This window comes from Phalaenopsis equestris, unplaced genomic scaffold (genome assembly GCF_001263595.1).
Source record: "Phalaenopsis equestris unplaced genomic scaffold, ASM126359v1 Scaffold000504, whole genome shotgun sequence".
In the NCBI taxonomy this organism is placed as follows: Eukaryota; Viridiplantae; Streptophyta; class Magnoliopsida; order Asparagales; family Orchidaceae; genus Phalaenopsis; species Phalaenopsis equestris.
In genome coordinates, this window is record NW_018164944.1 from 108,831 (window position 1) to 132,631 (window position 23,801).

Genomic DNA, 23,801 nt, shown 5'->3' on the forward strand with positions numbered 1-23,801 from the left:
AATAAATATATCACTTGTAATAGGGATTCAATCACCTAGACTAAAAAATTTATGACATCCGTTTTGATCTGTGAAATATTTTATAAAAAGTCCAACAAGTCCCCCCACCTAACATAAAAAAAATTAGATAGGGTTTGTTTTATCTGGGTTCCAGGTTCAATATAGAGGCAAACCCCTATAGTTAATTACATCTTACTGGGTTCCAGGTTCCATATAGAGGCAAACCCCTATAGTTAATTACATCTTAAATAACCAAAATTACTTAAGAAAACTCTTGATTAAGATCAGGTGATTTTGCCTTCAAGATTTCAAAGTTTAGGTTTTCACGATTGGACATGGGAAAATCAACTGAGAATGAATCAAAATAGAAACAATTATTTAAGGAATCCAAAATGAAGAAAAATAGGGGATATCATGAATCCGGGGAAACCCCGGTGAACTCCCAGCTATCCTATTATTTGACTTTATGTCTTTGAAATGATTTAATTTGATATTTCAATCCTGCAAATTATTTAGGAGTTAGGACTTATGTTTACACAATATCAGACTGTGCAAATAGCCTAAAAAGATAGGAGGATTTACACCGTACCGCACGGTAACCTCGGAATCCTAAAGTGTTAGGATTTATAATTGCTCAACAGAGTTGTGCAAAAAGCCTAAAAGTGATATGTGAGTTTACATTGCGTTAGACAAACTACCTCAAAGTCCTATGGATTGTTATTTAAACTAAGAAAAGTGTATAGCGTTGTGAAAATGTTTATGCGATGTGTTTTGCTGATCCACCTTGAAGTTGTTCCTCGTCGTGCTGCCCACAATGTTCGCTCCAAGCTCTTCGTAGTAGCACCTCCTGATTCAGTTTTGGTTTTGAAAATGCACCTAACCACTAAGTTATCCTAATCTAAGGCATAGTGTAAAAACTAAGCAGTAAAACATACAATGTGAAAGAAAAACAACAATGTACTGTACAATAAAGAAGAATGACAGTAGCATGCTTATAAAAGAAAATACTGTAATGTAAATCAAACCTATACACCTGGGAGGCTCGTTGCTTCTTTAAGTTTAGCTATTATGCGCTATGTAAAAAAGAGAAAATATGACCTGAAAAAGACTTCAGAGAAACAGGTAAATCGTAGGAAAAAGACAAACAAATAAAATAAAATACAATATCACATATAAAGGACCAAAAATAGGAGATTTATATGCGATATTGGGAATGTCCCCAATTGCCGGGAGGATTTGAGTGTAAGACAAACTCAAATTCCGGAGCATTGGGTTTCAGTTTTGATCAAGTTAAAGTAAGAATTTCATTATTTGATTTAATTAAATCAGTCATGAACCACAATCTAGTGCACACTCGTGTCTAGTGTTCTGGCTTCTTATGATCATTTAAACATTAAAAGAATGAACTCTCTCAAGGTGTGCTCCTAAGACCTAGGAAGCCTATACTTTAATTTGGGTCTGAAGTGTTTTAAAGTGTCTAACCTCAATTAAGTGTCCCTCAACTAATCCTCGAACATCTTTTAGATCAAGCTTAACTCCCTATCAGGCTCCTAAAAAACTAAGGAGTGAACCGATAGTTTTAGCAAAAGGGTTGTGGAATATGCTTCAATCCTAGTTAGGATAGTTGGATTTAAGTTGATTTAAAACTTAGGGACCCAAATGCAAGTCTACTGATCTTTCAATCTATATCCCTAAACGTTATCTAAACTCTCACTCTCTTCCAACCCTCAACTATTCTTCCAATTTACAATTTTATCTTTTATATGAAAAAAAGGAACAGTATATGGTTTGCTATCATATCTCTTCCTTAGATTTTATCACCTCAAAGAACTGAATTTCATTTTTAATCTACTCTCCCTTTCTCTTTCTCTCATATTTCCCTTAAGACTATGAATCATTTCTGAATATAATTAAATCGGAAATTTCCATTTTTAACTTCACCGTAAAAAAAAAAGAAAAACAAAACGAACGAAAATGAGACTGATCTATTTTAAAACCAAGTCAAATCAGTGAAGCTTAAAATGAAATCATGAATGTATCGGTCTAAAACGTTTAAATTCGTTAAAAAGAAAATGATCGGATCAATACCGAGAAGGATATCCTTTCCAAATGTCAATCTTCTGCATTTCCAAATCCCTCATGAATTCAATTTATACCAAGTTTACAATTTCTTAAAATAAAGTTTCAAGAATTTGTCATATGTTATAAGGCAAAAGAGAATAATCCATAGAGAATGAATTTCCAAATTTCCAAAAGCTATACCAATACTAATTCCATTCAACTCCATTTTTATGCAAAAACTCTTTTCTTTTCATCATATGTCATAAACATGAACTTATCCATATAAGTGTCCAAGGTAATAGAGAGAAACAACTACTAGTTCAATCCATTCCACCAAGAAATCACAAGTTAAACTTAAAGCTATATGGGCCCAATCACCAACTACCTCAGTGCAAACAGTAATTACAACACCCAAACAGCTAACTACAGCAATTAATGACACTTTTAAGCTTTCAAACTGCTCCAAACAGCAATTTTGAACTTCCTACAGCCAACAACAGCTTCCTACAATTTTGCTACAGCAAACCTAGCAGTTTAAAAGCTCCCAAACAATCATTAAATTAGCCCCAAACAAGCTTACGGGTAGAGCCAGAAAAAGGGGCAACTCGAGCCCAATAAAAGGGCAAGCCGAACCTAGAAATAGTCCAAAACAATAAGAGACTTCAGACAATATAAATCATCGAAAAAAGAGCCCAAACCAAATCCAGAAAAAGGGCAAACCGAGTCCAGCACATGGGCAAGCTAAGCCCAAGGAATGTTCCAAAACAACAAGGGATTTCAGCCAACATAAGTCACTAAAAAGAAGCCCAGACCGAGCCAAAGAAAGGGGGAAACTGAGCCCAGCACAGGGGGCAAAACCAAGCAGCATAGGGGCTAAACCCGAGCTCAGTAAAGAGGCAAAACAAGTGAAAGCATTTACAGCCAACATTTAATCCAAAAAGAAGGTAAATTCGATCCCACTAAATGAGCTAAAACAAGGCCATAAAAAAAAAATTAGATTCCATAAAGTCATAATCGAGCCCCCTATAGGGAGGTAAATTGAGCCCAAAACATTAAAAAATTGAGCTCAGCATAAGGGTAAACAAATAATAATATTTCCAGCTAATAGTTAATCCAAAATAAACCAGATTCAAGCCCATCAAATGGGTCGAAACAGAACCACCAAGAGCCAGGTTCCACAAAATTTTAGAACCCAAAATTTACATCCTGCATATGCTTCGAACAGGGACAGGTAACAGGAAACTGATAAAATCAAGTTGGTCCTTAAAACCAACATCCCAAAGCATCGAAATGAATTACAGCATATATTTGAACTGAAGTATCAAAGAATTTCAGCATGAGTTCAGTCCCAAAAGAGCCAAACCGAACATATCAAATAAGCTAAGTAAAATGCAATTTCCAGCATGTATTTTAGCAAGGGGGTCAGCAAGAGAAGCACAATATGAGCCCCAAACATACTTTCTTTTCCAACTCACAAAACAATTTCCAGCATGTATTCTAACAAGGGGCAACAATAGAGGCAAGAATAAGCTCCCCAAGTATATTTTCAAGCACATATAAAAAAAAATTATTTCCCACACATATTCTGATGAGGGGCAGCAAGAGTAAATAAAATATAAGCATAAACATGCTTTCTTTTCACTGAATCTAACATGTATCAATGCCTAAATTTCAAAATAAACGAAGTCATGCTTCCATATTCCATGCCATCCGAAATAGTGCAACATAGAGGATAGGAGAAGAATACATTTTCTTTATGCAAACTTAAAGCAAAAAAAAAGTAAGGCGGATCCAACAAAAAGCCTTCCAAAGAAATCCTCTTCCTAAAAGATTCGGGAAACAACCACCAACAAATGCTCCACGCTCCAGCACAAAAAAATCAAATTTTGGATAAGATGTTAGCAGAGTTTTCTTCCCTAAGACCTCCCAAAGTAAAGAATAAGGAAAACAACCTTTCGAACAGCACCCCAAAGCCACTCTCCTTTTTCTCCAGAAACTTTCAACAACCCCCAAGCCACAGAGGATGAAAAGAACAAGTAAGAATGAAATTAGAAGAGATTTTGGCAGCACCTCCCCACTCTCAGAAATTTCGGCCAACCTTAGATCCTCCCCCAAATGGGGTTCTATAACCACAGGTTAAGGGGAAAGGGGTCATTTTACCTCTATTGGAGCGGTCGAATGAGGTATCGGGAGAGGAAGGATCGCATTTAGTGAGGAGGAGGCAACCTCGAGAAAAAGGGATTGACCACGCGGCATATGCCAACATGCGAGCCGCGCGGTCGAGCAGAGCTTGAGGAGGCAAGCCGCGTGCGCGGATGGCAGAGGAAACGCGGGAGAAGAAGATTGGGCTCGGCCGCCCGATCGGCTTTGGTGCGGCCGATTGGAGGAGCTAGGGCACGGATGAGAGGGAGACGAGCCGAGCGCAAGACTGATCGAATGGAGAGTTTAATCGTGCGGGAGAAAGGGAAACAGAGATTAGGGTTTAAATTAAATTATAATAAGTGATAAAGTTATAAAAATATCAAATATTTGAAAAATAAAATTTGATCTGCCCCTTTTATTCGTGCGTCATGGCATATCGAAAATGGATGTCTATTTTGGGTAATTTTGACATTTAGGACGCGCTAGCGCGGTCCATTTCGCAGTCGGAGGTCATTTTGACGAATTCATCGATTTACGTGTCAATCTTCTCGTGTCGAAAATATGGCAATATGGGTGTCATTTCCTATTAAAATTGGTGTCCCGAACGCGTTGGCGCGGTCCATTTTGTTGTCGGAGGTTATCCGGAGAAGTTCGCATTTTCACCCGTCCTCTGGGTTTAATTGAAGTTTGATTTCGTGTAATTTTGTGAATTTTGTGCATTTGGTGTGTATGTGACGAAAAAGTCGTGACGATGTTTTCCTATGGCTTGGAGTCCTATTAGGAACTTTTCCCATGAGTCTTCACAAAATAGTCCATAACCGCTCGTTCATAAGACGACAATTCTGTGAATTTTGTGCATTTGGTGTGTATGTGACGAAAAAGTCGTGACGATGTTTTCCTATGGCTTGGAGTCATATTAGGAACTTTTCCCTTGAGTTTTCACAAAATAGCCCATAACCGCTCGTTCATAAAAAGATGGTCTTGTGCCATAAATGTTAGACATCAGAGAAAAATATGAAGTGGATAGAATTTCTAAAAATGGGTGGGTACCAATTCTAGTTTTCTAAGTCGATCAATAGGAACTCCTAGAGCTAGATCCTAAGACCCTAAGGAAAAAGAAATGACCTAAAAAATGAGGTCAACATCATGCTTAAACAGAGAGTTTGAACTTATATTTAAATGAACTAAAAATAAGTTGAGTTTTGTTCAATTGTATTCAATGTGCTAGTTGTGTGTGTGTTTACATACATACAGACTATTTACTTTAGTTTTGTTTCAATCCTGCTGGTCTAAATGATATATTTTTTTTATTATAGAAAATAATAACTCACTTTAGCAATAAAAAAATATTAAATAAAGGTTATTATAAAATACTAAATATATGATGCCACAAAAGTCTACAATGGTCACTAAAAAATGGGTTCAATAGTAATTACTCATTAATGTTAAATGATAAGCTTTCCCATATAAGCCTGTGTAATCGTTACATGTAAAACATTCCCACATTTAGAAACAGAAACACTAAACAAGAAAAGAAGATCAGGAGAAGGAAGAAAGGAAGAAGCCATTACAATATAGAAGAAAAGATGGAGAAGCAGCAACATCTTTTGTAAAACATTCCCACATTTAGAAACAGAAAAACTAAACAAGAAAAGAAGATCAGCAGAAGGAAGAAAGGAAGAAGCCATTATAATATAGAAGAAAAGATGGAGAAGCAGCAACATCTTATTCTCCAAGTGATACCCTTGCTTCACAACAAATAATAACGTTTCATATCAACCATTAGCACAGATAAAGTGATATCATTATCTTTAATTATATGAAATACAATATCTATCCATGCACCTCTTTTAAAACTTTGTGAAATATTTGATCTCTATGAGGTCATGGATGATGGTGAAGCTCACAAAAACTTGTGTCTTGTGTTCGAGAAGTTTAGTGGTTATTTTATAATCTTCATTTGGTTTTTTCTCAAAGTTTTATCACTAGCCTAACACAAAGAAAAGAGATAGATCCACTAGATCTATTATTCTTCCAAAAAATATTATGTAAGATACAATAACATGAACACCCGCATAATGTCACCCTTCTCTCAAAATAAGGGATCTTATTGGAAATAGGTATTTCTAATAATGGAAACACATGGCATTTGGTCCAACAAGTGTTCGTATGACTCAGCAGTTATGAAGGACATGTTCCACATGATTATGCACTCAACTTTTGTGTATGTATAGGAAGATGTCTTCTCAACGCTCACCAAGAAAGTAGTTTGACAATTCCCAATATCAATAATCTATAACGGGACAAGTTGCTGCCACTTCGCAATAACAAAGAACTTAGCTTCAACGAAATGAGAAAATCAAGAGTTCTTACTCCATTGTATTTTATGGAGCAAAGACCACTATAGTTGAGTATGTTGCCAACGCTAGTTATTATCTCCTTTTTGATGATTCGGCCACCAGAAATGCATGTCAGTACAAAGGGGCTAGTTACTGCAACCCAAATGATTCAATGGGAATGACTCCCAAAGTCATTTCACATGAATAATATTTTAGCAGAATTCCTCATCAAGTTGATCTTAATCATGTGTGAGTCTCAAGTGACCACCTGACTGTAATCCTACGAGACTTTCAAGTTCTAACTGGCAGCTTGCTAATAAGTTTGCTAGGGTAACACTGGTTATGATGTGGAGTATAATTTTGTTGATCAACTGGTCACTCAACGCTCTCAGTTTCAACGATCGAGCTTGACGGTGCGTTAGCTCGAGGGGTACGGGGGTGGCCACCGTGTTGGGTTTGAGGGGCTGCCCCAAAAAAATTTTTTCTGCACCAGGCACCGCAGCGCCTCGGTGCTTGGAACCAGATTGCTTGATGCTTTAGTGCCAGTGGGGGGTGCTACAACGCCCAACCAAGGTCCATATATATGTCCAGAAACAAAGCGCTCGACACTCCAACGCCCGGAGGTTAGCACCCAATCGTGACACCCCAGCACTAGTAACCGTATTTGGGCAGTTCAAAGCTTAAAATCACGTCTTTGTTGTGGAATTGGTGTGCACTTAAGTGGAATTTTGAGATTTCCTCTTATGCAAAGGAGAGGAAGGAGTGTTATTGAGTTTCAAAAGTTTTGAGAGGCTTGAGTGTTGTACTGCGTATGATTGTCCTCATTTTTTATTGCAAATTTCTTGGTGTGATGTGGCTCCATGATTTTTTCTCGTTGATGGGTTTTTTCCAAATTAAATCTTACTTCTCATATTTTTTTTTGATTTATTGTTTTGTGCGCTTCTTTTTTAAGTTTTATTTCGGATCTATTGAATTGATTTTCGCATCTTTCCCAACAGGTGGTATAAGAGAGGGATTCCTAAAGTTTTTTAGTTTGAGTGTGAGGAATGGCCAATGAAGAGATGTACAAGGTTGAGAAGTTCAATGATTCGAACTTTGTTTTTTGGAAAATACAAATTATAGATTTCTTATTTCAGAACAAACCATATTTGCTACTGGATGAAATTACTAAGAAGCCGGAATCGATGACTCTGGAAGAATGAAAAGTTCTTAATGGAACAACACTAGGTTTGATATGAATTTCACTTTCCTCATATGTTGCTTTCAACATTGTGAATGAGAAGACTGAAGACTATTGCTCTATTGTTGAAGTAGTGGTTGTACTAACAAGAATGTATGAGAAGCTTTCGGCTTCAAACAGATTCTTTTTGATGAAGAGGTTGCTATTCAATATGAAGATGAAAGATGGCAATTCAGGGACTGAACACTTGAATAACTTCAACACTATGATAAACCAGTTCTATTCTATTAGCATCAAATTTTATGATCAAATAAGAGCACTGTTACTCTCATCTTCATTGCGACAGATGCGATAGACTAGTTACTCGGGTGAGTAATTATTCAGTAATATGAAGTTAAACTTTGATGATATTGTGTGGTTAATGTTTAATGAAGAAATTTGAAAGAAGACGAGTAGTGAAATTTCAAGTTCTGCTTTGAATGTTGAAGCTAGAGAAAGGAATTTGGTTAGAAACATAAGCAAAGAAAGATTTAAGTCCAAGATAAGAAAGTCCAGGTCAGGGAAAGAAAAAGCCAGAGGTGAATGTTGTAAATGCGGGAAGAAATATCACTTTAAAAAGGGCTGCAAAACTCTGAAGAAGATTGGTGGTAGAGATTCAAATAGAAAATTTTCTATAAATGTTTCTATCATTAAAATCTAAGATGGCTCTCTTAATTTGTTCCTGGATAATATTGAATGGTGGATAGTAGATTCAGGTGCCTCTTTTATTGTTGTTCAAAAACTACATTAGGATCTAGAAAATGTGTATTTAGGAGATAACAAGGCTTGCAATATTATTGAAAATGTGATGTAGATATAAAGTTGTCAAATGGATCAGTCTAAAAACTAAATGAAGTAGAGAAATTATATGTTTAAACAAAAATCTAATTTATGTGAGTCAACTTATAAGGTCAAGGTATGTGACCACTTTCACATATGATTCGTGGAAGGTGGCTAAATGTGCAATGGTGATATCTCGAGGAAACATTAAAGATACAATTCATCTGATCAATGAAATGTCTGAAACCATTAAAATAACTGAAATAAAAATTGATGCAGGTCTTTCGCACTGCAGGCTTAGCGATATGAGTGAGAAACGTATGAAGTCCTTATTTTCTAAAAATATATTTTAGAGTTTAAAGTCTATAGATTTAGATTTATGTGAAGATTGTGTTTATAAAAAGCAAAAGAATGTTACTTTCTCTAAAAATGGGTCAAAGATGAAGTTTAAAATGCTGGAGTTAGTGTAAATTGATGTATGAGGTCCTATTCTAGTTTAGTCTAATGGAAGTTCTCTATATTTTTTCACTTTCATTGTTGATCACACCAAAAAAGTATGAGTGTGATTTTGGATACATAAATTTGAAATAGTTAATATGTTTAAGAAGTGGAAATTCATGGTCGAGAATGAGATAAGTTTGAGGTTGAATTGTCTCATCAAATAATGATGTTGAGTATCATGATCAGAGATTCATGTGTTATTTTATGTTAAAAGAAAGTAGACATGAATTCATTGTTCCAATGACAAAGTAACAATATGATATTATTGAACACATAAATATAATCATCACAAAACATGTCAAGCGTATGATATTGCATGCAGACTTGCCAAAGAAGTTTTGGACAGAAGCAGCGAACACTACAGTTTATCTAATCAATTGTGATCAGTCGGTACCTTTATCCGAAGAAGTTTGGAGGGGCAAAGAGGCAAATTTATCTCACCTTAAAGTATTTAGTTGTTCAACATTTATTCAAGTTGATGTAGGATCCATGATTAAGTTTGATTCAAAATCTCTGAAGTGCACTTTGATTGGATATAACTTAAATGAATTTAGTTATAAATTCTGAGACTAAAAATTTTATTAGGAACATAGATGTCACTTTTAATAAAATAAGATGTATGAGGACAAAAATATAACTCAGGATTGTACATTAGTTACTTTTTAAAACTCTTTCAAAAATGTTTAAATAGAAGACTGAAGTGATCAGAAAGATGGAGAAAAGAAATGTGCTCAATCTGATGAAGCACGGTAGTTTCTCACACTTGCTACTGAAGTTAGAAGGTTCAACAAATCACATGACCGATACAGATGCATTCTCTTTTGTAATATCTATTGTTGACTAATAATGGTGAACTAGAGTGCTATGATGAGACCAGTTAAGTTGAAAACTTAAAGGAGTGAGAGAGCCATGGATAACGAGATGCATTCACTAATAACAAATTAGATATGAGAATTGGCAAAACTACCAGATGACATAAAAATAATTGCACAATAAGTGAATTTACAAGCTGAAAGAAAAATTAGATGGAAGCAAGCACTACAAGGCGATGTTTGTTGTGAAGAAATTTCACCAAAAAAAGTCGACTATTATGAGATATTTCTCTTGTAGTGAAGATAACAACTACTCGAGTTATGTTGAGCTTAGTAGCAGAGAAAAATTTGCATTTTGGCAAATGGATGAAAAGACAATCTTCTTATATGAAGTCTTAGAAGAAGAATTGTATATGGTGCAACCACAAGGATATAAAATTCTAGGAAAAGAAGACAAAATCAGTAAACTAAAAAAGAGCATTTACGGTTCAAAGCAGATACCAAAACAGTGGTATAGAAGAATTGACGTGTTTATGTTAGACAGTGCATACACAAAGTGTCAGGAAGATAATTGTTGTTTCATTAAACATTTTGATAATTATTATATTGTGTTTCTTTTGTATGTAGATGACATGTTGATTGCAGGAGCAGATATGAAGAAGATAAAATATTTGAATGAGCAGTTATCAAGGAAATTTGAAATAAAATATATATGTCCAACCAAGAAAATCCATGGTATGAAAATCAGTAGTTACAATAGTACATGTATATTGAAGTTGTTTCAGGTAGAATACGATAAGAAGGCTCTACACAAATTCAACAGGAGTGAAATAAAATTAATTTGTAATGTCTCAGATAGTCACCTTAAACTATCTAAAGAAGAATCGCCTAAATCTGAAATAGAGTAAATAGCTATGACAAGGGCTTCATATACAAGACTAGAAATTACACATGCAATAGAAGTGGTCATTGGGAACAATATTAATCTAGAAAAATATTATTGAGGCGATAAAGTGGATTCTCAAATACTTAAGAAAAGTCAATAAGACACTTTGGTTTAGAAGCACCAAAGATTAATCTACAGGGATATGTAAATTCAAATATGGCAGAAGATATTGATGAAAGAAAAAGTACATGTTATATCTTCACTTTGAGGAAAATAATAGTAAGTTGTATTTTCATATTACAACAGATTAATGATTTGGCTCTAGAATTTTATGACATAACTTAAAAATGAGCAAAGGAATAAAAATTTCACAATGAAATGATAGTGTGTGTCATTCATCTAGCAAAGAACATTGCATTTCATGCCAAGGCAAAGTGCATTTAGCTAAGGTATTATTTCATATATTCACTCGTAGAAGATTGTCAATTATCTTTCAAGAAGATAAAAAGCTTAGAATCCTATAGACATATTGACTAAGACCATAATAGTTGAGGAAGCTATTCTTGGCTTCAGTTGGAGTTCAGGTAGGTTGAAATGTGGTCGAGTCACATTACGATCAATTACTATGAAGATGTTATAGTCTTGGAGCAGAATTAATTGCAATCAATCTCCAAGTGATGCTGTGCATGTGTTGACCAATTCGTCACTCAAAGCTCTCAGTTTCTCCGATCAAGATAAACGGTGAGTTTGCTCTGAGGGTATGGGGTTGTGACTCCCTGTATTAGGTTGAAGGGAGCTGCAATGCCTAGCGGTTGGAACCAGAGCACTCAACACTCCAGCACCAAAAAAGGGTGGGTGCCGCAACGCCCAACCCAAGTTCATGTATAGGTCCAAAAATAGAGTGTTCGACACCCCAGCGTCAGGAGGTCAACACCCAACACTAGGAGGGGACACCACGGTGCCCAATCGTGATGCCCTGGAGTTAGTAACCACATTTAGGCAGTTTGAGGCTTAAAATGACGTCTTCGTTGCGGGATTTTTGTGAGTTGAAGTTGGATTTCTATATGACTCTTTTGGGAACTTGAGGTTCTGTTAGTAAGATCTTCACCAATCTTGAAGCACATTCTAAAGGTTTTCCCTCACAATATTTTAATTTCTACACTCAGCTCTCCCGATTCAAGAACACTTGAAACATGCCGATGATAATAAGCTGTACAATATTATATTCAAAAGCTGTACAATACTATATTCAGCAATCCAATAATCCCTAGTAAATGCACAGCATAAATGTATATTACCATAATCAACATTAAAGCATAAGAAATTCATACCGTCATCGTCAAAGTAGCATCCAATTCCAGTGGCTGATATGCCAACTGCATGAGCTTCAAGATACAAAATCTGACCAAGAACTCCTGTTTCCCAGAATAGACGAGGATACATCCACGCATTTTTTTCACGTAAAACTGGTTCAAAATGAGCAACCATGCCGAGGCTAAAACACCCATCTGCTGCAATATCCTGCATTTCAAAGATATGCTTGTATAAAAGTTCTATTATATAGGAATAATAAGTGATAATCATTCAGGAAATATCTTTTGAATGAAATAGAATTCATAGACTAGATGATCCATGTGAAACCAACATTGAATAGACTACCAATGACAACACTAAGCATAATACCAACGGATCTTAAACAATTTCACAAAACATGATTTAGATATTCCTCATCATCTCTAGTTTATTGTACCATCCAACATGCTCATCAAAAGTTAGAACACTTAAGAGCACCATATTATGCACCAAGCTGAATATAAATTTGCAGAAAGTCAGATGAATAAGAGAAACAGAATACCTGATGACAAGACAGTTGTTTGGCAAGTTCAACACAGTCTCCTGTTGCAAGCCTGTACAAAGGTAAGCCATCTGGGCAGCCCTCTGGTCTTTCCCACTCAAACTCCGAGTTCATTGCCATCTTCAGTCTATCAAAATGCTCTTCATTCCTAACCAAGAAAAATAGTCCAGGCAGCAGATCCTTGACCCTATGAACAAACAATACAGCATGAACTTCCGCATCCCAAGTCATAGTCCTAAAGGGCAGAGCAAACTGCTTGCCCTGCTTCTCCCCAGGCCCCAACTGCCCCGATGGAAGACAATGCAAAAGAATCTGGTAAAAAGTGTTTCGTTCCATAACCTGAACTCCATCCATATCCACAGCACTCCTACGCTTCCTAACAAGTTCCCGCACAGAAATTTTCTTATACAAATTCTCTGATATCAGGGCGCTGGGATGTAATGGGTTGACAGAGAAGCCCTCGCCAGCCGTGATCGGTTTCTTCACTGCCTCGGCGGTGCGGTAAATGATGTCCCAGTATACATGGTCCTTGCTAAGCGAATTAGGTTTTCCCATCCACTTGAGAGAGGAGAAGCCGGAGAAGGCGGCGCTGAGGGATTGATACTCAATAGCAGGCGGCCTGCCAAAAGGGAAGATGACGAGTACGCAGTCCGGGTGCTGGGATTCAATCCAGGGGAAGCGACCTCGAACTGGACGATCAGGAAGCTGTTGAGGCGAAGAAGGATTTGCAGAATCCAGACCAAGAAAGCAATGGAGATCGTCATGGCCGAGGCCGTCGAGCAGGCGGACGTCCCATCCGAGCGAAGCGGCGGCAATCGCTACAGCGGCGATCGCGTGGCCAATGTCGTGATTGCAGTAGCGGAAGGCGCGCTCGCCGTACTTCCAGGCCTCGCGCCAGAAGATGGAGGAGAGAGCGAGAAAAAAGAAAGATTCGCCATCGGGAATGGGGGCATGGTCCGAAGGCACGTAAGCACGGAGCTCGAGGGTGTGGTCTTTGGGCGAGTAGTGAGCGAGGAAGGGCTCGGTGGAGAGAGGGGGGAGAGGAGGGCAGAGGACGTGTGCCTCGGTGGGGTGGAGGTTGCCGCTGCTAGGGTTAACGCGGAGGGACCAGGTAGAGAAGCCGGTGGTCTTCCAAGCTGAGAGGGAGAGAGAGTCGTAAAGGAGGCGGGAGAGGGTGGAGTGAGAGAGGGGCTGCGGTGGGGCGGGGGGAGAGTGTGAAAAGAGGGAGTAGTATGAAGGGGAGTCGCCGGGCTGAGGGGAGAGGTGGAGGAGGGGTAGTAGTGGGGAGGAGAGAAAGCGAAGGAAAGGGTTGGGTTGATTGGCCCAATCAAGGCCGCGAGGGCCGCGAGCATAGCCGGAGGTGAGGGAGTGTTTGGTCTGGTTGTGGTAGATAATGGCTTGCCGCTGATTTAGGGGATCGAGCTTGGCCTGGTGCTCGTGGGTTTGACCGTGAGCTGAAGTGGGAAGGGAATGCATGGCGGAGGAAGTGGTACGGAGGAGACGAGGGGTGGCAGGAGGCGGGCGGGGAGGATAGGGGAATGGTAGCGGGAGACGAAGGGAGTGGAACCACATATCGCCAACTTATTGAGCTGGGCTTTAGTGCATGCTAGAATGATGTAGAAACTTGAGAGATTGTCAAGTGCATCAGGGTTAGCTGGCCAGGTGCACCGTTTGAGTTGTGCCAGCATCTCTCGAAGTTATTTCGTAAGAATGATTATTTTACATGATAGGTAGTCTACCAATTTTCATGAACGGGATTTTATTATTATATGAATATGGATAGAGTGTTTATACGTTTAAACATGTAAAGTTTTGAATAGAGGAAGAGGTTCAAAGTTCAAAATATAGTTTGAACCACAGTTGAATTGGGTGTGAAATGGGAGATGCCATGACTGTTTAAAAAATGTGTGACATGAAATAATATATTATGAAATATAAATCATATGTGAACTTAAACAATTCAGATCCTATAGTATTTTTTCTTTTCGTATTCCTTTTGTCCTTTTAATGTTGTTTCAATATTTCAGCAGAATGTTTGATATCAATCTAGTTTCAATAATCTTTTCACCTAACTTTATTTTGCTTAAGAATCCAAACTATATGATGAATTAATTAAACAGAACCTATAAAAAAATGCCACCAAGAGGAATAAACTAAAAATATTATATATTAGAGTTAGAGCTCATCATCATCAGCACTTAAGAATCCAAACTATATGATGAATTAATAATACATAATGTATAAAAAAATGCCACCAAGAGCAATAAACTAAAAGTATTATATATTAGAGTTAGAGCTCATCATCATCAGCATCATTATTAACCGTACTCGCACGTTTTAAAAGAAGAAAGAAAAAAAAAAAGAATGAGGCACCAGCTAGTACCTACTGACGAGACTCTGACAGCAAATCAGTAAGTCCGACAAAATGGTTGGTTACTCGCACGTTTTATAGATAAAAGAAGAAGAAAAAAAAAATGAGGCACCAGCGAATACCTACCGACGAGACGCTGACAGCAAATCAGTAAGTCCGACAAAATGGTTGGTAAGATGTTTGTGATCGATGTGTGAACCTATGGAAAGATTTGGTAAGGCCGAGAGAATTACGATTTGCAAACTTGGGTGAGATCGGGACAAGATAGGATTTGTTCGTTGTCTTCATTTTTTTTTTGTGCAAGATAGGATATACAAAACGAACGGTTTCTTAGAACTGACACTAGACTGCTTTGGCTCTATTTTCGAAACACAATTTAAATGTGCAGCCCAGCTGAGAATAAAATGAATAATTTTAAAATAGGATTTAAATGTTTTATTTATCATAAAAAAGTTTAATTAATTAATTTAATTTAATTTTTATTTTATACGTAAGAAAATATCTTTCACAGGAATTTAATAAATCAAGATTTATTAGGTTCATGTGAAGTGTTGATTTTACTATGATTATGTACTAACCCTTTCTGTAGGTGCAGCTTAGCTTCTCCCGCCAGGTATGGCTCAGACACGTTGCATGTAGATAGCTTTCTGTGCTAACATGTTTTTGTGTAGATGAGTCATTTTACCTTTTCCTATATACTTTTAGAGACCTAGGAGAGTTTTGTAGTAGAAGAAATATACGGGCATGGGTTATGAGGCATTTGATGTGGGAACCACGTGACGGGGGACCATGAGCAATATCTTGTGTCTCTTATCTTATATTTGCATTTAATAATTATGTATAACATTAGAACTAACATGTATATGTAGAGTCTGATCGTTCTTTTTATTTTCTAGGATATGTTGCCTACCCATTGGCACCAACGTTTTATTTTTTATATTAGGCTTGATTTCTTGCTTTATTGAATGATTGCATGCTCGGATTGGCTTTACCCTTTTTGGATTGTGCTTTTGTCTGGGAAGTTTGTCACGATAAATGCAATATAGTCCCTTTGAGATTTAAAATTCTAAAATTGCTACAAAAATCATAATAAAATATTCAAGATAATGAAAATTTTAAGATTAAAATATTCAGAACTTTAAAATTTACACTTTTAATTTATTGCATGGCCTTTGGGTCGGATTTTAAATCGACTGCATGCATAGCCATCACCCCATCAAATTTATTAGGGCCTCCACTTAGGATTGTGGAGGATAATTGCATTCATATTGCATTTCCTAAGGAGAAGTCCTCGTTCTTCTCCAACCTGATTGGCCTAGCATGAATTTCTACTTAGATAATTGTAGCACATTTGGGTAGAAGGCTCTCGACCCAGACGGGTGTAAGTTCTTTTGTTGGGAGGAGTGTTTCAAGCTTTGTAACTGAACCTCCATTTCTTTTCCTTTTCTACAACATCATTTTCATTTCGGCGGGTATAAATCCCACCACTTGGAGCTACACCTGTTAGTCATAGGATAGAGTTTCATTCTTTTGATCATAGGGCTACTAAGGTCCCCGTGAACTATACAATTCACGGATTGCTGACCAGGGATCTCTTGACGTGTTGGGTTGACTAACGTAACGACCAGATAGACTTAGGGTCCTAGTGGCTTGGGATGACAGGTTCGTAGTACCCTGACCTAGCTACCTCTACCTTTTAAGAATATTCTACCCTTCCTTTGTTGAGCCCCTTTGAGCCTGTCGTCCTTTGCGACTTTGTTTATGTCTTATTGACAAACCCTTACTGCCGATAGGCAAGTCACCCATTTGAGATACAGTGATTCATCCTCTGCCATCACAGACCGGTGAGCTTTGAAGCATAGGAATGTTTCTGTCAACTCAACCAAGTTAATTCTCCAGGGCTCGTTTATCGGTGAGCTGCCGTCCACTTGTGGATTTGATGGAGTCACCCTATCCCATGTGTTTTTGTATATGCTCCTGAGGCGGTGGGATGCTCCTGGGTGAAATAATCATCATTTGATGGCTTATACTCTAATTTAATAATAATATAAGCAAAACTCTTTTATCAAGAGTATTTTTTATTAACTTTTAGGTTGTAATCAACCAGATGATATGTTTCTCTTGGAGACTCTTGATCCCATAATAAAAAAATTCTTTTTAGTTCTCTGGTTATGGGTGGTTTATATAGGGATTATCTTCATGGATGTTCTGTTTCGAGATGCTTCGATTCGATTATGTTTGGATGTATATTCTTGACTCATCACATAAAAATTACACATATATAAGCCTTAAGCTTGTTTCTTTTTATTTTTTTGTCTATTTCTTATCGTATTTCCTTTCTATTCGATTTCTCTCCTATTTAAATATTTATAATGACCTGGGAGGGAGATTTATTCAAATAAGAAAAATATATGATGACATATAAATAGACAGCTGACGACTCTGAGGTTTTAAAAAGAACCAAGAAAAAAAGAATTTGGTGACTCCGTTGAGGACGAGTCTCTCTCTCCATACTGGAAGTTTCACATTTGTTCTAGAGTTATAGTCTCTTTCTCTCTCCATATTTGGAATTTCGCTCACATTATCATGACCCGGTTGCTTTCCCTTGATTCACTTATTGAGCTTTTTTGTGAGACCTTGGTCTTCAGTCTGTGTCAGTTGTTATGGTTAGCAACTTGACGAATCTTTTCCCATTTTTTCACCCTCAGCATTTTAGTCGCTGCATAATCTCATGTATCGGTGTTATTGTACTGTCTTTTTGTGATTTGTTTTCCTTGACTTTTCTTTTTTGTTGATCGTTGTCTCTTTTTGTTTCATAGACATGAGCGAGAGATTTGTTACGATCGTTACTACTGGGTGGAACTATGTTTCCTTATCCCCAAGTGCCTTCTGTTTTCTCAAAGATACTATAACCTTCGGTTGAGCACCTGTCAGGATTACCTGAGGTAATCCTATACCTTATGAGGCTTCTACTATGTGCCCCCCACCCCCCCAGAAAGAGGAGTCGTGCCCACAGAGTTACTCCCACTAAGGTGGCTCGCGTCGAGCCTGCCTCTTTTGCGAGAAGAGGTTGGTGTCCGATGGCAATGCATCGCATCGCCCGTCAGCCTTCTCCAGCCTGTCGGGTTGTCTGTCTGTCTTTTCACGGATCACCCTGCCTCTGCAGGTCAGTCTTCTGACAGCACTTCTGCTATTGTTGTTTCCCTTACTGTAATTCCATATCTTGTTGTCCCAGTTACCTTTAAGGTTGATCCTACTCCTAGGTTGGCCAAGAGGGCCTGGAGGGCCCGGAGGACCCGAAACAGGTTGATCAGGGCTTAACAGTAGGTTTCTACCCTTATTGTTTCAGTTTCAGTTTCAGTTCAGATGGAGTCCCATATTCCCCTGGCTGAGAACCCATTTGTTATACTCTCTAGTTTTTAGGACTACATCCCTACTAGGATTGTCAAAAAGGCTCCCCCTCCTTGTGTCGGTGCAGGCTGCCTCAGGCATGATGTACATATTGACAAGGCTACCACTAGCCTTCTTTCTAAGTTGTGGGGTCATCTCCTCTCTGAGAGGAAAAGGTCCTATTTCTGAAGAGGGGCACCTAGCTCGGATCTATGAGACATCCGAGCTGGTTGTGAGAGAACTTCTCTACTTCCCCCCACCCCCGAAGCCGTCATAGCTAGAGATGAGCTTTTGACACGTCAATCAACTGCTCGGCCAGAGCATTTACCCTCCATTGTGCGGGTTGTTGAGCTCGTCAGGGAATTAATAGGAACCCCCAGTGTAGTGTTCAATGCCAACACTTTGGAGTTTGTTCCTGCTGTTGTTAGGTCCACTATTGTAGAGACGCAACATGCATCTGATATGACTATTTCTGATAATAATAACATAAAAAATGTTGTTGCTTATGTTTCTTCTTTTGTGTATAAAGGAAAAACCAACATTTCATTTGTTGAGGGAAAGAGTTTTGAGGCACAATGATCGACCCCACCCTAAGTCAGGTGTTCTAATACTCTTAGGTCTCGCGCAAGTATACGTTTCGTAACAGAATATCAAATTTTAAGTTCGGATTGTCGATCCCACATGGAGTGAGGGGTTAACGCCTTAGGATAAGTTTTAGTCTACTAAAACTAGTTTTTAGCTTGGAACTCAAATTTGGTTGAAAATCTACAAAATAATACTACAGAGTTGTGATCAATTGAAAATGTTAAATCCTACAGAAAACCTACTTAACTTACTTAAATTGGTGATTATCAAGATGTAAATCTACCCTCCGTTGTAATGATATAAGTAGTGTGTAGGATTAGAATACTTAGAATTAAAATTGTGGCTAGTGACATATAAGAGCAGTTCTCTTCTTTAACCTCTCCCAAGTGCATAAAGAAACATAGTTAAACTGGTTTTAATTCTTTAAACCCCATAACCCATCAAAAATCATTTCCCTATCTATTTGCAGTGCCCAATGAACTACTTTTCTTTTACCCACTAGATCAATGTAAATACCCTAATCGCTCTTCAAAGCTCTCCTGAGTCATTATGAATCACAAAATGTTTTAATTAATTATTTGGCCAGAATGAAAAGTAAATTAAGCATGTAAGAATATTCATCACATTAAATATGTAAAACCAATTCTAAAAGCATCTTATAATCCTACACCACCTACATATTCATCACAATAGAAAGGTAAGAAGGAACTACTCACAATGCATAAAGGAAACAATACAAGTCATCCTTTTAAGCAAAGCAAATCCACTAGAATTGTGTTTAAAAATAATGCAAATAGAACAAAATGCTTAGCATTTCCCTGAAAAAGTGATGAAACTACTTGATAAAGGATCTCCAAATACCTTCTGTAATGTTGAGTTCTTCGCTTACAATCACACATAAGTTCCTCACCAACTCTAAAGACAAATAAAAAGAAACTTGCCTACTGCAACAAAATTCTTGCCCTAGGCTTCACAAGAACTTCTCCCCAATGTTATGAAGAGTTCAGCCCTTCCAAAATCAACAAAAACGCTCCATGGAACCCCCTATATGAACCAAATAAACTCCCCGAATCATGTGGAGAAAACTGCAGAACTGCCCCAAACAGTTCTAGCGCCTAGGCACCAAGCTCTCAGTTTGGTTGGCCGGGTTCTAGTGCCTAGGTGCCCAAGTAAGTGGCGCCAAGGAGCTTGGGTGTAGTGCCTTGGCGCCTAATGACTGGCGCCAATCTGTTGAATCTCCCAATTTGCTCTACGTCGTCTCTGTTTCACTTCATTTCTTCTCCACTTCGTTCCAGTTCTCCTACTTGTTGTATCTGTAATAAAACTATGAAATAACTTTTCTTTAAAGTGTAATTTCATCCATAAATAGGTGCAAAAGAGAAAGAAAATTAAGCATGCTTTAAGTCATATCAAAATTCATTTAGTTTGAAATACCATTAAAAGTCATATCACAAAAAAGTTGAAGGCAACTAGATGATTAATTAAATATACAGTGAAGTAGAGTTAAGAGAGTTTGAAATCTGCTTTTTACCTAAGATAAATAATAAATCACAAGTAGTTGTTAGATTTGTACCATTTTGGCCTCTATTGACTTACCAAACCTCCCTCTGATGAAACCTCAATGAAATTTATGTGTTTATAGGACTTTCAGAAGCTCTCTCACTGAAGCTATAATCATGATAATCTCCCTACAAAAACATATTTTGGAGTATGTGTTTTCCTTGAAAATCCACACAACAAATAATGTCATTGGCTATGAGGCCTTGACCACAGAGAGGCTTGTCATCAATTGCGGAGTCCAAAACTTGATGATTTATATTGACTCTCAACTTATGCTTTCTCAAGTAGAAGGGTACTTTGATGTCTACAACCCGAAACTAGTGCATTATCTATGCATGGTGAAGTCACTTCTTCCTCGTATTGAGATACTTTAAATTAATTATTCAATAATTAAGAAACAAAATACTTGGGTGGTTGCCCAATCCAAGCTCGCTTCTTTATGTACTGGAGATCTATTTAAGAGGAGTTCCATTGAGGAGATAGTTTCCTAGCACCCAAGGCTCTTAGTAAATACAATCCATTGATGAGTCAAATAAATCCTCTTAAGATGGTTGCATCCACTCTTTTCTTACAAAATGGAACATTACAAAGATATGTATGTGCTGACAGTACATCAGAAAATAAGCAACAAATTTTATTATTATTAGAAAAGAGTTGTATAAAATATCATTTATTGGACCATAACTTAAATGCCCCCCACCATCAAAAATTGATTATGCACTGGGATATGACCATTCTAGAATTTGTGGAGAGCACTTAAAGGGAAAGTAACTCGTCCTTAAGTTTATGAAACAGCAAGGATTCTACTAACCCGCAATGAACCATGGTGCATTTAACATTACATAAAAACATACTAATTATCAGATGCACTCACTCAGCCAAACGACACCAATGAACTTTCATTACTAAAGCCCCAGACCATTCCCTCATTGGGGAATCAATATTATGGAACCTATTCTTATTGTTATTGGACAACAAACAACTATCATATTGTCTATTGATTGCTTTATTAAATGAGTGGAATCAGAACCACATGACAAAAATGTGGAGACCAATAGTAAGCAATTCATTTGAAAAAATATAATCTATCCCTTCAGCATCCCTAAAAAGATTATTATACATAATGAAACTAAAATCACTTGAAAATTTTTCACTTTTTTTGCAAAGAACTCCACATCCAACTACGACATAGTTTTAGCCCATACATCCTCCAACAAATGAATATATAGATGCCACTAATCAAACTATACTAAAAGGGTTAAAAATACACCTTAGAAAGGCTCAGGGGATAATGGAATAAGAAACTCCCTAACATTCTTTCAGCCTATCGCATTGCTTCAAGAACACTGCCATGTAAGATTTCTTACAATTTATGTTTCAGGACAAAGGCCTTAATCCCAATCTATCAAAATTCTAAGCTCTAAAGTTATCAATATCAAAATCCTATAGCCTTGGAGTATAGACATTCGATCCTAGGAACATTGAAGAAAAACTTAGATACAGCCTAGATTTTCACCCAAAGACTCGTGACATGGACATGCTAAGAACTACCTCATACTAGCAAAGAGCAATTCTCCACTCCCATCGAAAGGTAAAATCATGTCCCATCTCTTTGGGAGACTTCTACAAAGTATTGAGGTAGTAGGAATGGCCCCCAATCCAATTAGCTTCTCACCCATCTGGGACAGACCTTATGCAGTTTTGACCATGATCAAGCCAGAGAATTTTAAACTTACAAATCATAATAGAAAGACGTTGCCCGAAACTAGAACATAGAAAATCTGCATAAGTTTAATCAACAAATCTTTAAGCATAAACTTTGTAGTTCCCAAATCAAAGCTTGACCAATGCTAAGGGGATTTGATCTGATCTCTTTCACAGAGTTGGATAACCTATTGTAAGCATTGTTAACAATTGCAAAATTGAGAAGAGAAGAGAAAGAGAAGAGACAAAGAAAACTAACTAGGGTTTCCAATATCTCAATTACCTTATGTAAATAAATAGAAATTAAGTGATATGCCTGTCAATCTTCTAAATTATATATATATATATATATATATATATATAAGTAAAAATTCTAAACTACCCTTAAGTAGGGGAAAATAGTAGAAATACAAAACCATAACATCTAACATCCCCCCTCAAGCTCACGATGCATCAAGGGGAATCATCAAGAGTTTACTAGTCAAAAACAAAAGTGTTGAGTGGAATGCGATTTTGTAAACACGTCAGCAAGTTGCATGGATGAAAAAATTTAGGATAAGGTGATGGTGTCATGTTGAAAGTGACAGCGAGTGAAATGACAATCAATCTCAATCATGAAAGACTGAGTTCCGGGCAATTTGTATAGCACTTTTGTTATCACAATACATAGGAGTTGCGCTAGAGAAAGAGACGCCCATATCAGCAAGTAACCAGCGCAGCCAAAAAATTTCTGCAATAGTGGATGTCATGGCACAATACTCAACTTCGGAGAGGAGCAAGAGACAACAACTTGCTTCTTAATCTTCCAAGAAATGAGAGAATCTCGTAGAAAATTACAAAATCATGTGGTAGACTTACGATTGGTGGAATCACCACCTCAATCAGCATCTGAGTAGGCAAGTAATTCCAAGGAAGAAGATGTGGGAAAAAGAAGACTCTGAAATTGAGTGCCCCGAAGATAACGAAGAATGCGAAGAACAGCTGCCCAATGAACTGTAGTAGGAGAGGCAACACACTGACTAACAACATGTACTGCATAAAAAATATCAGGCCTAGTGATGGTAAGATATACCAAGCTGCCAACAAGTGTATGATCCAAAGTGGGATCAGACAAAGGAACACCATCAGAAGAGGTATAATGAACATTAAGCTCAAGAGTAACAGTTGTCCGAGTATCAGTGAGACGAGCTTGTTCGAGGATGGTGCCAATATACTTAGATTGGAAAAGAAGATAACCTCTAGGAGAATGACCCACTTCAATCCCCAAAAAATATCGAAGAGTACCCAAATCTTTCATCTCAAACTATTGAGCTGATTATAATTTTAACTCTACAATCCCATTATCATCATCCCCAGTAATAATCATGTCATCAACATATAGAGAGAGTATGATACGGCAATGGGAAGTACTCTTGAGAAATAAGGCAGTGTCATGTGAGCTAGAATGAAAACCAAACGATGCAATCACGATCGAAAACTTTTCAAACCAAGCTCGAGGAGTTTGTTTAAGGTCGTAAAGAGCTTTCTTTAATTTACAAACTTCACCATGATTATGATGGACACTTGGTGGACGCACCATGTAAACTTCCTCTTGAA

General features: G+C 37.5%; 2 protein-coding genes across 2 annotated transcripts in view; both read right to left on the minus strand.

Annotated features, from left to right (window-relative positions):
• The window catches only part of LOC110028232, a 21,060-nt gene extending 6,841 nt beyond the window's left edge, over positions 1-14,219 (minus strand). Inside the window, exons 1-2 of the mRNA XM_020729991.1 lie at positions 12,596-14,219; positions 12,072-12,261 (exon numbers count right to left, since the gene is read on the minus strand). Of these exons, the coding sequence (XP_020585650.1) occupies positions 12,072-12,261; positions 12,596-14,167 (1,762 nt within the window). The 5' untranslated portion in view covers positions 14,168-14,219. The remainder of the gene's footprint in view (positions 1-12,071; positions 12,262-12,595) is intronic.
• Positions 14,220-23,082: 8,863 nt separating this feature from the next.
• LOC110028211 (uncharacterized mitochondrial protein AtMg00810-like) lies at positions 23,083-23,502 on the minus strand. The gene has a single exon (XM_020729965.1). It carries the CDS (start codon positions 23,500-23,502, stop codon positions 23,083-23,085), a length of 420 nt encoding a protein of 139 aa, XP_020585624.1.
• Between the last annotated feature and the right edge of the window lie 299 nt (positions 23,503-23,801).